This window comes from Prionailurus bengalensis, chromosome B2 (genome assembly GCF_016509475.1).
Source record: "Prionailurus bengalensis isolate Pbe53 chromosome B2, Fcat_Pben_1.1_paternal_pri, whole genome shotgun sequence".
Lineage (NCBI taxonomy): Eukaryota > Metazoa > Chordata > Mammalia > Carnivora > Felidae > Prionailurus > Prionailurus bengalensis.
This window is the reverse complement of record NC_057349.1, coordinates 97,579,764-97,593,521: the sequence shown is the minus strand read 5'-3', so window position 1 is coordinate 97,593,521 and position 13,758 is coordinate 97,579,764. Positions and strand designations below refer to the sequence as shown.

The 13,758-nt window shown below is 36.8% G+C and overlaps 1 protein-coding gene across 2 annotated transcripts in view; it reads right to left on the bottom strand.

The window, feature by feature from the left end:
- The window catches only part of AFG1L (AFG1 like ATPase), a 203,576-nt gene that overhangs the window by 112,598 nt on the left and 77,220 nt on the right, over positions 1 to 13,758 (bottom strand). For both annotated transcript variants that reach the window (XM_043592064.1, XM_043592063.1), the window contains exon 7: positions 10,596 to 10,695. In XM_043592064.1, coding sequence (XP_043447999.1) covers positions 10,596 to 10,695 — 100 coding nt within the window. The remainder of the gene's footprint in view (positions 1 to 10,595; positions 10,696 to 13,758) is intronic.

Genomic DNA, 13,758 nt, shown 5'->3' with positions numbered 1-13,758 from the left:
ACACGTCAATGGACTAAATGCTCCAATCAAAAGACTTAGGGTAACAGAATGGATAATAAAACAAGATCTGTCTATATGCTGTTTACAAGAGACCCACTAAAGACACCTTCAGATTGAAAATAAGTGGATGGAGAACCATCTGTCATCCTAATGGTCGCCAAAAGAGTAGCCATAGTTATATCAGACAATCTAGATTTTAAAATAAAGACTACAACAAGAGATGAAGAAGGGCATTATATCATAACTAAGGGGTCAATCCACCAAGAAGATCTAACAATTGTGAACATTTATGCTCCAAATGTGGAAGAACACAAATATATAAATCAATTAATCACAAAAATAAAGAAACTCTTTGATAATAATACCATATAGCAGGGGACTTCAACACCCCACTTACAACAATGGACAGATAATCTAAACAGAATATCAACAAGGAAACAATGGCTTTGAATGACACACTGGATCAGATGGTCTTAACAGACATATTCAGAATATTTCATCCTAAAGCAGAATACTCATTCTTCACCAGTGCACATGGAACATTTCTCCAGAATAGATCACTTACTGGGACATAAATCAGCCCTCAACAAGTAGAAAATCAAGATCATACCACACATTTTCAGACCACAACGCTATGGAACTCTAAATCAAGCACAAGAAAAAATGTGGAAAGATAACAAATACTTGGAGACTAAAGACCATCCTGCTAAAGAATAAATGGGCTAACCAAGAAGTTAAAGAAGAAATTAAAAAGTTCATGGAAGCTAAAGAAAATGGTAACACCACAGCCCAAAACCTCAGGGACGCAGCAAAGGTGGTCATAAGAAAGAAATATACAGCATCCAGGCCGTCCTAAAGAAGGAAGAAAGGTCAAAGATACACAACCTAACTTTACACCTTTTTGTTTGTTTGTTTATTCATTTTTGAGAGAGACAGACACAGAATGTGAGTGTGTTAGGGAAACCAGAAGCTGGTTCTTTGAAAGAAATAACAAAATTGATAAACCTGTAGCCAGATTGATCAAAAAGAAAAAGGAAACGACCCAAATAAATAAAATCAAGAATGAAAGAGGAGAGATCACAACCAACACAGCAGAAAGAAAAACAATAATGAGAGAATATGAGCAATTATACGCCAATAAAATGGGCAATCTGAAAGAAATGGACAAATCCTAGAAACATATAAACTACCAAAACTGAAACAAGAAGAAATAGAAAACTTGAACAGACCCATAACCAGTAAAGAAATCAAATTAGTAATCAAAAATCTCCCAAAACACAGGAGTCCAGGGCCAGATGGCTTTCCAGAGGAATTCTGCCAAACATTTAAGGAAGAGTTAACACCTATTCTCCTGAAGGTGTTCCAAAAAATAGAAATGGAAGGAAAACTTCCAAACTCTTTCTATGAAGCCAGCATTACCTTGATTCCAAAACCAGACAGAGACCCCACTAAAAAAGAGAACTATAGACCAATTTCCCTGATGAACATGAACGCAAAAATCCTCAACAAGATACTAGCCAACTAGATCCAATAATACATTAAAAAAATTATTCACCATGACCAACTGGGATTTATACCTGGGATGCAGGGCTAGTTCAATATCCACAAAACAATCAATGTGATACATCACATCAATAAAAGAAAGGACAGGAACCACATGATAGATGCAGAGAAAGCATTTGACAAAATACAGCATCCTTTCTTGATAAAAACCCTCAAGAAAGTAGGGATAGAAGGATCATACCTCAAGATCATAAAAGCCATATACGAAGGACCCACCACTAATATCATCCTCAATGGGGAAAAACTGAGAGCTTTCCCCTTAAGGTCAGAAACAAGACAGGGATGTCCACTCTCACCACTGTTATTCAACATAGTATTGGAAGTCTTAGCCTCAGCAATCAGACCACACAAAGAAATAAAAGGGATGCAAATCTGCCAGGAGTCAGTCAAACTTTCACTCTTCACAGATGACATGATACTCTATATGAAAAGCCCAAAGGGATTCCACAAAAGAACTGCTAGAACTTATCCATGAATTCAGCAAAGTCGCAGGATATAAAATAAATGCACAGAAATTGGTTGCATTCCTATACACCAATAATGAAGCAACAGAAAGAGAAATCAAGGAATTGATCCCATTTACAATAGCACCAAAAACCATAAAATGCCTAGGAATAAACCTAACCAAAGAGGTGAAAAATCTATATACTGCAAACTACAGAAGCTTATGAAAGAAATTGAAAAAGACACACACACAAAAAAAGGAAAAATATTCCATGCTCCTGGATAGGAAGAACAAATATTGTTAAAATGTCAACACTACACAAAGCAATCTACATATTCAATGCAATCCCTATCAAAATAACACCAGCATTCTTCACAGAGCTAGAACAAACAATTGTAAAATTTGTATGGAACCAGAAAAGACCCCAAATAACCAAAGCAATCTTGGAAAAGAAAACCAAAGCTAGAGGCATCACAATCTTGGACTTCAAGATGTATCACAAAGCTGTAATCATCAAGATAGTATGGTACTGTCACAAAACAGACACTCAGATCAATGGAACAGAATAGAGAACCCAGAAGTGGACCCACAAACGTATGGCCAACTAATCTGACAAAGCAGGAAAGAATATCCAATGGAATAAAGATAGTCTCTTCAGCAAATGGTGCTGGGAAAACTGGACAGTGACATGCAGAAGGATGAACCTGGACCACTTTCTTACACCACACACAAAAATAAACTCAAAATGGATGAAAGACCTAAACATAAGAAGCCATCAAAATCCTCAAGGAGAAAGCTTGCAATAACCTCTTTCACCTCAGTCACAGCAACTTCTTACTAAACACATCTCCAGAGACAAGGGAAACCAAAGCAAAAATGAACTACTGGGACCTCATCAAAATAAAAAGCTTCTGCACTGCAAAGGAAACAATCAGCAAAACTAAAAGGCAACTGATGGAATGGGAGAAAATATTTGCAAATGACATATCAGACAAAGGGTTAATATCCAAAATCTATAGAGAACTTACCAAACTCAACACCCAAAAAACAAATAATTCAGTGAAGAAATGGGCAAAAGACATGAATAGACACTTCTCCAAAGAAGACATCCAGATGGCCAACAAACACATGATAATATGCTCACCATCACTCATCATCCAGGAAATACAAATCAAAACTACAATGAGATACCACCTCACACCTGACAGAATGACTAACATTAACAACTCAGGCAACAACAGATGTTGGCGAGGATGCGGAGAAAGAGGATCTCTTTTGCACTGCTAGTGGGAATGCAAACTGGTGCAGCCACTCTGGAAAACAGGATGGAGTTTCCTCAAAAAATTGAAAATAGAACTACTCTACAACCTAGCAATTGCACTACTAGGTATTTATCCAAGGGATAGAGGTGTGCTGTTTCGAAGGGACACATGCACCCCAATGTTTATAGCAGCACTATCGACAATAGCCAAAGTATGGAAAGAGCCCAAATGTCTTTTTTTCCTTTTACCACTTTGTGTCTTACTGTCAAAGAAGCACAGCTGAGTTCAACTTACATATTTCCCCCATAAAAATGTATTCTTGTTTTTTGATTGAATAAGTTCTTAAATTTATTAATTTCACATTTTAATTAATGTAACCTACTTGTCTATTATCAATTTGTTGTTAGGCTCTCCATGCTCTTAAATATTTTTTTCTCTACTAGAATATCATGTAATTAACAACATTCTATTTCAGAACCTAAAAATTGAGTAGCATATATATGAAATTTTAGTTGTGCATTTTTGTTTTTGGCTCTTCTAATGACCTGACAGCATAATCTTTGATAAGTAAACTATGTCTATTTGTATATGGGCCATACAAAGTATTTCCCTAAATGACAAAAATGATGAATAAACCATTTAATTGGGGTTTTATAAAAATAAGAAATTAAATAAAAACTATCTCTAGATATGTTTTATCTGAAAATTTTCTAGCAATTTCCTATTCCTATAGATTTGATCCAAGATCCTCTCTCAAAAGCCTTAATCAGATTATCCTAGAAAATATAAAACAGTAGCACTACAAATGTTGCACTACAATTGTTGCTTAAAATATACTAAAATATAGGGGCGCCTGGGTGGTTCAGTAGGTTAAGCGTCCAACTCTTGATATTAGCTCAGGTCGTGATCTCACAGCTGTGAGTTTGAGCCCCATGTTGGGATCTGCACTGACAGCACAGAGCCTGCTTGGGATTATCTCTCTCCCTCTCTCTAAGTCCCTCCCCCACTCGCTCTGTCTCTTTCAAAACAGATAACTTTAAAAAATTAAAAATATAATATACTAAACATATTTTAAGCTTGCAAGAAAGTGGGAAAATCCCTATAGACCAGCAAAAAAACAGGAGGCTAAAAGCTAAAGTACTAATCATGAACTGATGCTGGTTTGGGGTTTTAGCAACTACCTGGGGTATAAAGAGTGAGACCTTGGACCCAAGCAAGAGAGGAATTCAAATTTAGGACTAGAAAAAAGTAACATACAGGCAGTCACTCTTTGGTACCTTATTCCTTTCATTCCCCTCAAATATTACTTCCTTTTTTTCTCTTCTACACAATTTTTCTCTCTTAGGTTCCTAAATTCTGGTGTTGCTTTCACTTGGCTATCAATTATTTTTCATTAAAATTATTAATTATTAAATGTTTCTGCTCATTTTCCATTAAAATTAATTTGTCTATTAATTGACAAGTTATAAGCTGTTAAAAAATTAGGGTATGATAGCAGTTTCCCTCAACAACAATAATCCCCATTCTTGTTCATGAAGTTTATGTTTTCACAACTAGAAATGGAGGGAATGAGGGGCACCTGGGTGGCGCAGTCGGTTAAACGTCCGACTTCAGCCAGGTCACGATCTCGCGGTCCGTGAGTTTGAGCCCCGCGTCAGGCTCTGGGCTGATGGGTCAGAGCCTGGAGCCTGTTTCCGATTCTGTGTCTCCCTCTCTCTCTGCCCCTCCCCCGTTCATGCTCTGTCTCTCTCTGTCCCAAAAATAAATAAACGTTGAAAAAAAAAATTTTTTTAAAGAAATGGAGGGAATGAGATGAATGAAGTAGAAGAAAATTAAACAGAGATGCTAAAAAATTAATGAAGGGAAAAATTAGGTTTTTCTCCACTGAGCACTATCTTCAGGACCTTTAACCTCCAGACTTTTCTGTCTTTATTGAATGACAGGCATCACCACCTAATTGTACAAGCCTAAAATTTTAAAACAATTTCTAAATCTTCCTTTACCTTTTCCTCAGTGACCACTCTATAACCAGGTACTATCCATTTTAATTCTGGAATATCTTTCAGATCTATCCTCTCCATATCCATTGGTATCACCATATATCAGAGTATCTGAAACTCAGAACTATAGACATTTTTGGTTAGATAATTCCTTGTTGTGAGGGGTAGCTCTGCACATTATAGGATATTTTGACAGAATTCTTGGCTTCCACCAAGAATTCTACTAGAGGCCAATAGCAGCACTTATTGCCACCCTGCCTGGTTGTGACAACCAAAAATGTCCCAAACACTGCCAATATCCCCCTAGGTGACAATAACTGCCTTATGCCAAACTAACACCATTTCTTATCCAGTGTGCTGCAAGAGCCTCCTAACATGTCTTCACTGAGTCCACCGCATCACTCCACTCCACTCCACAACCCATTCTCCACACTATACCCAGTGATAGTCCAACTCTGTTCTTGTCAGTCCCTACTGAAAGTACTCCAATGTCTTCCCATTTCTCTTAGAATAAAATCCAAAATCCTTATTTTTATTTTATAAGGTCTGTCACTTCTCCAGATTCATGTTATGTGTACTTCACTGCATCCTACTTTCCTCCCTTCCCTGTACTCCAGCCACACTGGCTACTTTCCAATTCCTCAAACGGGTCATTCTCTCTCCAGCCATTGGGCTTTGCCTCAACCCTCTAATAAGAAGATTCTTCCCCCACCTCTTATAACACTCTAAGAATAAGTAGATGCTATTTAAATAATAACAATAATAATAATAATAATAATAATAATAACAACAACAACAACCTATCTGGAGGCTCTAGATGAAAAGCTGTGACCTAAAGAAAAAGTTGAATGCATTTTGATGGTTGGAAAAGAGGACACACTTTATCTAGGACACGGTAGACAAAGATCAGTGATGACCAACAAGGAGAAATGATAGAGGATAATGTGTAACGAGTCACAAAACCTAGGTTCTAACCTCTTTTCTGCCATTTCTTATCCATGTGATTTGTTTTTAATCTTAATTAACTTTTTTCATCTACAGTTCTATTAGTTTGAATACAAGTAACTACAACCATGACCAGGATACAAAACACCCAAAAAAATTATCTTATGTTGCCCCTTTGCAGTCAAACACCTTCCCACTGTAGCCTCTGGCAACCAGTGACCTATTTATTCTTTGTCCTATACTTTTATATTTTCCTGGTACATACGTATATGTCATCTTCTTTATAATAAAATATTAAGCCATTTATGATGATTGTCTGCCATGGCAAAAAAACCCAAAAAACAAAAAACAGTGTATGACAGTGTCCCTTCAATGGATCGTATTTAGAAAAGGCTTTACGTTTGAGGCTAATGCCCAATTTTTGTAATTCCACATCTTGAACTTTCAGTCTTCTCTGGAAAAGTGGTTCCACTTTGGATTTCTGTATGCTACCTTGGTGGGCCTGTAACTTTGCTCACTCCTACAAAGCTTTGAGTTCCAGAATGCTCCTTAACCTTTCCCTGTGGCTGTCCTTCCTCAGTTTATCACTGCCAACTGAGCAGCAAACTGCAATCATCCTTTCGGCAGTCTTTACTGGTGCTGGTGGCAGGGGCAGTGCTCCAAGCTTGTTCTACCACCTTGCTATTTATAGCTTATCACTGAATGTTTAAAGGCAATACTGATGACACAGTTAAGTCACCAGTCAGCTAAAGGAGAGTCTTCACAGATGATCTAATATGAAAACACTCACTGCTGTGTCTCATAGCATTATCACCCTAGTAAATCACAAGAATGCTGGGGTGCCTGCGTGGCTCAGTTGGTTGAGTGTCTGACTTCAGCTCAGGTCATGATCCCACAGCTCATGAGTTCAAGCCCCACGCCGGGCTCTGTGTTGACAGCTCAGAGCCTGGAGCCTGCTTCAGATTCTGTGTCTCCCTCTCTCTCTGCCCCTAACCCACTCACATTCTGTCTCTGTCTCTCTCGAAAATAAGTAAACATTAAAAAAAAAAAAATTAAGGGGTACCTGGGTGGCTCAGTCGGTTAGGCGGCCGACTTCGGCTCAGGTCATGATCTCGCTGTCTGTGAGTTCAAGCCCTGCGTCGGGCTCTGTGCTGACAGCTCAGAGCCCGGAGCCTGTTTCCGATTCTGTGTCTCCCTCTCTCTCTCTGACCCTCCCCCGCTCATGCTCTGTCTCTCTCTGTCTCAAAAATAAATAAACGTTAAAAAAAAAATTTTTTTTTAATTAAAAAAAATTTTTTTAATTAAAAAAAAGAATGCTATCTATAACAGTATTATAGATATTTTAATAAGTGCATCTGAATCATTCATAATTCTCTTAGAATATAATAGATGAGGTATAACTACAGTTGTTTGAATAACTGGATTTAATAGTATTAATTAACTGATGTCTCCCTAAAATAAGGCCTCTAATGGTATGCTATGAGGGTCTAAACTTGGTTACGTTTTAATTAATGAATGGCTGAAGATATAGCAGCATGATTACCATTTTATAAACGTCATAGTTAGTAGGGATAGCTAAAACTAATCTGTTAGAACCACACTTCAAAAAGATACAAACATAAATCAAATATAATCAAACATAAATCATAAAATAGAACAATGCAGACAGACTAATAAGCTGAAATGTAATAGGAAGAAAAAAGAAATCAACTACACAAACACAGAATGAGAGACACCTAGTTTGACAGCAGCTCACAAAGTAAGATCTAGGTAACAACAGATTATAAACTCAATATAAGTCATCCACATGACATGGCTTATTAAGGAAAAACTCACACTATCACTATTACATTGCTCTTTTCAGATCCACCAATAAACTCCATGTTACTAATTCCAATGGTCAATTCTCAACCTCCCCTTCACCTCCTAGCAGCATTTAACAAAAGTGGCCATCCATCCTTTTGTACCATTTTCCTTTTCTTCACTTGATACTCTGTTGGTTCTCCTCTTACCTCACTGGCTGCTCTGACCAGCTTCCTTTAGGACCAATGAACTCCCAAACTTTCATCTCCAATCTAAACTTTTCCATTAAAATCCAAACTCTGATATGCATCTGCCTCAGTACTTTCCCCTCCCTACCCAAATCTGCTTCTCCTATAGTCCTCTCCATCTCAGGAAACATCAACTTCATCCTTTTAATTGCTCAAGCCAAAACCTTTGAGTCATTCTTTATCCCTTTCTCTTTTTTTAATACCATATATTCATCCCATTAGTAAATCCTCTTGGCTCTGCTTACAAAATATATCCAAACTCTGACTACTCTCACCACTCTCACTGCTCCATTATCTCCCCTCAGGATTGCAGCAATGATATCATCAATGGTCTCCTTACTTCCAACTTTGAAATCTCATCCCCACAATCCATTCTCAGTATTGCAGCCAGGGATAACCTTTAAAAACATGCATTCATTCAACATCCACTCTAAGACTATTGAGATCAGCTAGGCACTGTTTTGGTTGTTCAGTATATACCCATGAACAGAAGAGATAAAAGTCACTGCCTTCATGAACCCTTTGCATCCTGGAAGAAGATAAACAATAAACCACAAGGAAGAAAATAAAGGAGGAAAGGAGAAGCAAGGTAAGAAAAAAAAAGGGATGGGTTGTAGATTCAAATAGAAAGATAAGTCTACAGTTCTTTGGCAAAATAACTTTTGAGTAAAGACCTGAAAAAGGTAAGGAATTAGCCATGCAGGGAATTCCAGGTGGTAGAGCATTCCAGGGTAGAAAGATGTTAACATTAAGAATGCATTAGGGGCGCCTGGGTGGCTCAGTCAGTTGAGCTTCTGACTTCAGCTCAGGTCATGATCTCGTGGTTCGTGAGTTCAAGCCCCACATCGGGCTCTGTGCTGACAGCTCAGAGCCTGGAGCCTGCTTCAGATTCTGTGTCTCCCTCTCTCTCTGCCCCTTGCCTGCTCAGACTCTGTCTCTATCTCTCAAAAGTAAATAAACATCAAAAAAAATTTTTTTTTAAAGAAGGCATTAAATATTGGTTTTGGTTCCTCTGGCCTTCAACTGACCACATCATGGAATGATAAAACATTTTAAACTTGTTTTTATCTAGATATTACTTGTATTTTAATCCTTAAATGATGTTCAAATAAGCCACAAGTGGTTTTTTAGGAATAAAATTAAGTATTAGAAACTACTTATGCAAGCGAGATTCAACTCTTTTTCTAAGACTCAATTAGGAGTTTTCTCTTTCATTTCATTGAGCTTCTTTTACAGCCCCTAAAAAGCAATTAGAAAGCCTTGTATTTTTGAAACAGAGGAACTGAAGAACTCCATAAAAATCTGCTTTTTGCTCCTTTTCCTGCTTCTGTTCTTTCTAGGACCCATACCCCACTTTACACAGTCCACAGAATGCAGACAGCTGTAATTCCTCCTTGTAAGGGGCAGGGAGTTAGTTAATGATTTCTTCAGTAGAGATTACATCTAAGGAAGGACCAGGTGAGAATGACCAATGAAGCTGTCATATGAATATTCCAGACCACCAGCACTAGACATCTCAATGCCAAGGCCCTCTGGCTCCAAGGACTAACACCTGGGCCCTTATCTTTGTTCTAACCAGTTCTTAGATGCCTGAAAGGACACATACAGCAGACCACAATCCTTAATAAAACCCCCAAACCCCGAACCAAGACAAGACCCATGCTCCTTTCCTTCCCAAGTCTCCCAGATGCTCCATCTGCATCTGCTCCCTCTGTATCTTCAGTAAACCCTGTTCTCACTTTCTGGTGTTTTGTATTTGATTTGTATCCTTCGTAAAGTCAAGGATCCTCTTGGCTGGTCCTGCAAGGCCCCCTCTGGGTCCTCAAACCTAGCCTTCCTGCTGGCATCATTTTTTTTCCTTAATGTTTATTTATTTTTGAGAGAAAGAGATAGAGAGTGCACAGAAAGAGGGAGAGAGAGAATCACAAGCAGGTTCCACATGGGGGCTTGTGCCCGACATGGGGCTCAAACTGTGAGATCATGACCTGAGCCAAAATCAAGCGTCTAAGCATCGGATGCTTAACTGACTGACCCACCCAGGCACCTCCCGGCATCATTTTTTGATACAAATATATGATATATCTAATACTCAGAGAAAAACAGCAAGTGCATCAAACACAGGGGGTGACATGGGTTTAACTTGCGAAGAATACAAACATTTTTCAGACACAAATACCAACTGATTTTTTAGATTGTCTGTTATAAAATGAATGATAAGCAAAGTCATCAGATTCTACTAACACAATAAAATGAGTATAAAATTATGGATTTTTCAAAGCTTGTTATTTTCCACCTAATTGGATGAGACTAGCACAATGTTTGTTTTTACCTTCCGGTGGCCTGTTGGATGTTGCCACAACGACGACCCCATTTTTGAACAGATTTTCAAAAAGCTGTTTCAGAATCATGGCATCAGCAATGTCAGTGACCTATGGACAACAACACATTTGTTTTATTTTATACTCACTTCTGCTCTAACAAATTTGCTAATGGCTCATCTTCTTTTTTTTTTTTTTTAAGGATGGAAGTGAATTCCAAGAGAAAAATTCTAATTATCACCATGAAGAAAAGAGCAGATAATTAAAACCATAAAAGAGTGTATAGTAGTCTTTTAAACTTGACTCTTTTTTTGCAAGCCTATCATTTCTACCCAAATTATCAAATGGTTCTGTGTTAACTTCTTTTATAAACTACAGGTGGAAAGCATAGATAATTGTCCTAAACATTTAGGAAGTCTAATTAATTAGAGCTAACATGACCAAATCCCTCCTCCTGCTCCCATCACAGACCCCATCCACCGCCCCCTTCCCACCAAAAAAAAAAAAAGAAGAGAGAGAGAAAGAAAAAAGAAAAAAAAGAATAATAAACAGCTGATTGAGATTTCTAATACCTTTCTGGCAAAGGTCCCTGAAAAGGTGACTTTAAATGGTCATGGGACTTTAGAAATAAGGACAAATAGCCAGTGAGACATAATCAGCTGCTGTTGAAAATAGAATGATATGACATAGATACTATTGTGCAATTGTTGCACAAAACAATTCAACAGATGGCCCATCACAAAAATAAGCAATTTCATTGTTCTTTTTAAGTGCCTTCTATTACTGTCCATGAATAATCAAAAGGCACTGCAGTCACTTCCAGCACAGCCAGCCTCTGCTAACCTTCGCAAACACAAATATTCCTTCTATTAAAAAGGAAAAAAATAAAAACCTTACAAGAATGGTTAATACAGGGCTTTAAAAAATTCCTTCTGACAAAAGCAGAAATGCATAATATAGATAAAACTGTTCCACCTAAGTTAGAGATACATAGAGCTACCTTTTCTAAAATTATTTTTGAAAATCCACAATTAACAAGTAAGCTTAATAACTTTTTAAAAAGCTTTTTAAAATCACAAAGAAATACAGAAATTAAGGAGGGAAGGCAGTTGAGTTCAAAAACAAAGGTACAGTGAAGGTAGATATTAATCATTGTTACCTTCCCTTATAAATATAATAAAATGGGTTTTAGATACTTCTTAAGTAAAGCTATTTTGATCTTTCTTTAATGGCATTTTAGATAATAAAATTTGTTTTATATTCACAAAATAAATCACACAATAAATATCACATTCTTATTTTTAAACCATGTTAGAGCATAGAAACTGGGGGAATTCTTTCAAATTAGATCAAAATACTGAAAGTTACCAACTAACTGACAACAACCACCTGGGCTACACAGGGCTCCATCTCTTTTCTCTTTTCAGGTGATTATCTTACACAAACGTTACATTATTTCCTTCCCACCTGAACAAAAACAAAAACAAACCAGAAAATGGGGCTGTGCCCACAGATCTTTTTTTGCTGTCTCAAGCTCTAACTTTAAAACATTAGCTAAAAAACTACGAGACTCCTTAAATTAAAAAGACTTCAGGAACTTACAAAGTGGTGACTAAAATGAAAAGTAGTATTTAATTATTTAAGAAGAAAGTGATATTATTAAATTTGGAGCTTAGGTTCCCTGTCAAATTTTGCTTCCGCAAAAATACTCACAGAGAAGGCCCCTTTCAAATGCTTAAACACCAGTGGCATTTCTGATGAGAGAACAAACAAGCTTGCAAATTTCAGAAGCAAGTGCACTTTTAAATTAGATTCCCAATACACTGACTTTTAAAAAGAATGATATCAATTAAAAGTTACCAATTTTAGAAAATAAAAATTGTCCTTCCACTATCTCACTAATGTTGTTGAAAAAAATTAAAAACAGCTTTTGTGCGCTAAGGTTCAGAAGAGTGAAGAGACATTTAGCTTATAACATACTGCAAAGATTTAAATTGGAAGTTGAAGAAAGCAAACTATTAAAGACTCGTGGTTGAATTATCATTTGTTGTTTTTGTATTACGAAATGTTTTTGCTCTATCAGAGTAAATTAACTTGGAGAAGCTATGGCTAATTAATAAAGCAGGAGTCACTTGGTGTAGCCGGGTGCCAATGTATACTCTTTTGATCTTGTCCCCGCACTTGTTCAGCTTTGCTGGGGAACAGTAATTTTACAGTATAAGTGAACAGAAGACAATTGGCCACACATTCTTGGAGAGCGGGCTTTTTTAGCACCCAGCATTTCATTACCACCAGGAACAAAAGAGAAGGCTACAGATTACCAATAAGGGTAGTCTGCTAATACAGAGAGGGGAGACATTTCATTAGCATTAAAGAGAAAAGATTTTTTATGACCTAGAGTTGCTTTCCATTATGACTCACTTAAGTAAAAAAGGAAAAAAAGAAAATCTAATGGTTAATTTACATATGTAAGTGCTCGAGTCTCAGTCACCCACTGATTGGTACAGTGCCATGTAATGAGTGACAAACATAAGCATGCATTATCAGTAATTAGTATTAGCACAAAAATAAGCACCTATTTTTTATTAGCAGTTTTTAATAGCTTTTCTGTTTTACAAAAACGGTCAAAACTATTTTTTAAATGATATTGATAGCTTACAGAGGAGAATTTTGCATGATATTCTGCTCATCAGAATTCTTTTTTTTTTTTGTTTTTAAGACCATATTAGTAAAACATCCATCCAGTGCCCCTGAAAGGGACAGGAAGAAATAACATTTTTTTTTAAGTCGGTTTCCTTCAGTATTGTATACCTTCAGATTCATAAATGATGTAATAAGAAACATAATCATTCAAAGTCAACACAATGAAGACCCTACAGAAAACTCTGAGGAAAAGCTGTTCTTTTATTTTAGCAACTAAAACACATAAAAACAACCTACCTAGCCAAATTTCTCAAACAAAACAAGAATAGTATATTTGATACTACAGGCAAAACTGAAATGCTATACCTAGTTAAAATGACCAAGCTGATGAAGAATATATTCTGGAAATGTAATCTGAATGCTACCAAAACATAATTTTTAAATTCCTCAAATTCAAGAGCACATGTATTCTTGATTTTAAGCAGCAATAATTCCCGTCCAGCTCCCTAGTAAAATAAATATTATATTAAC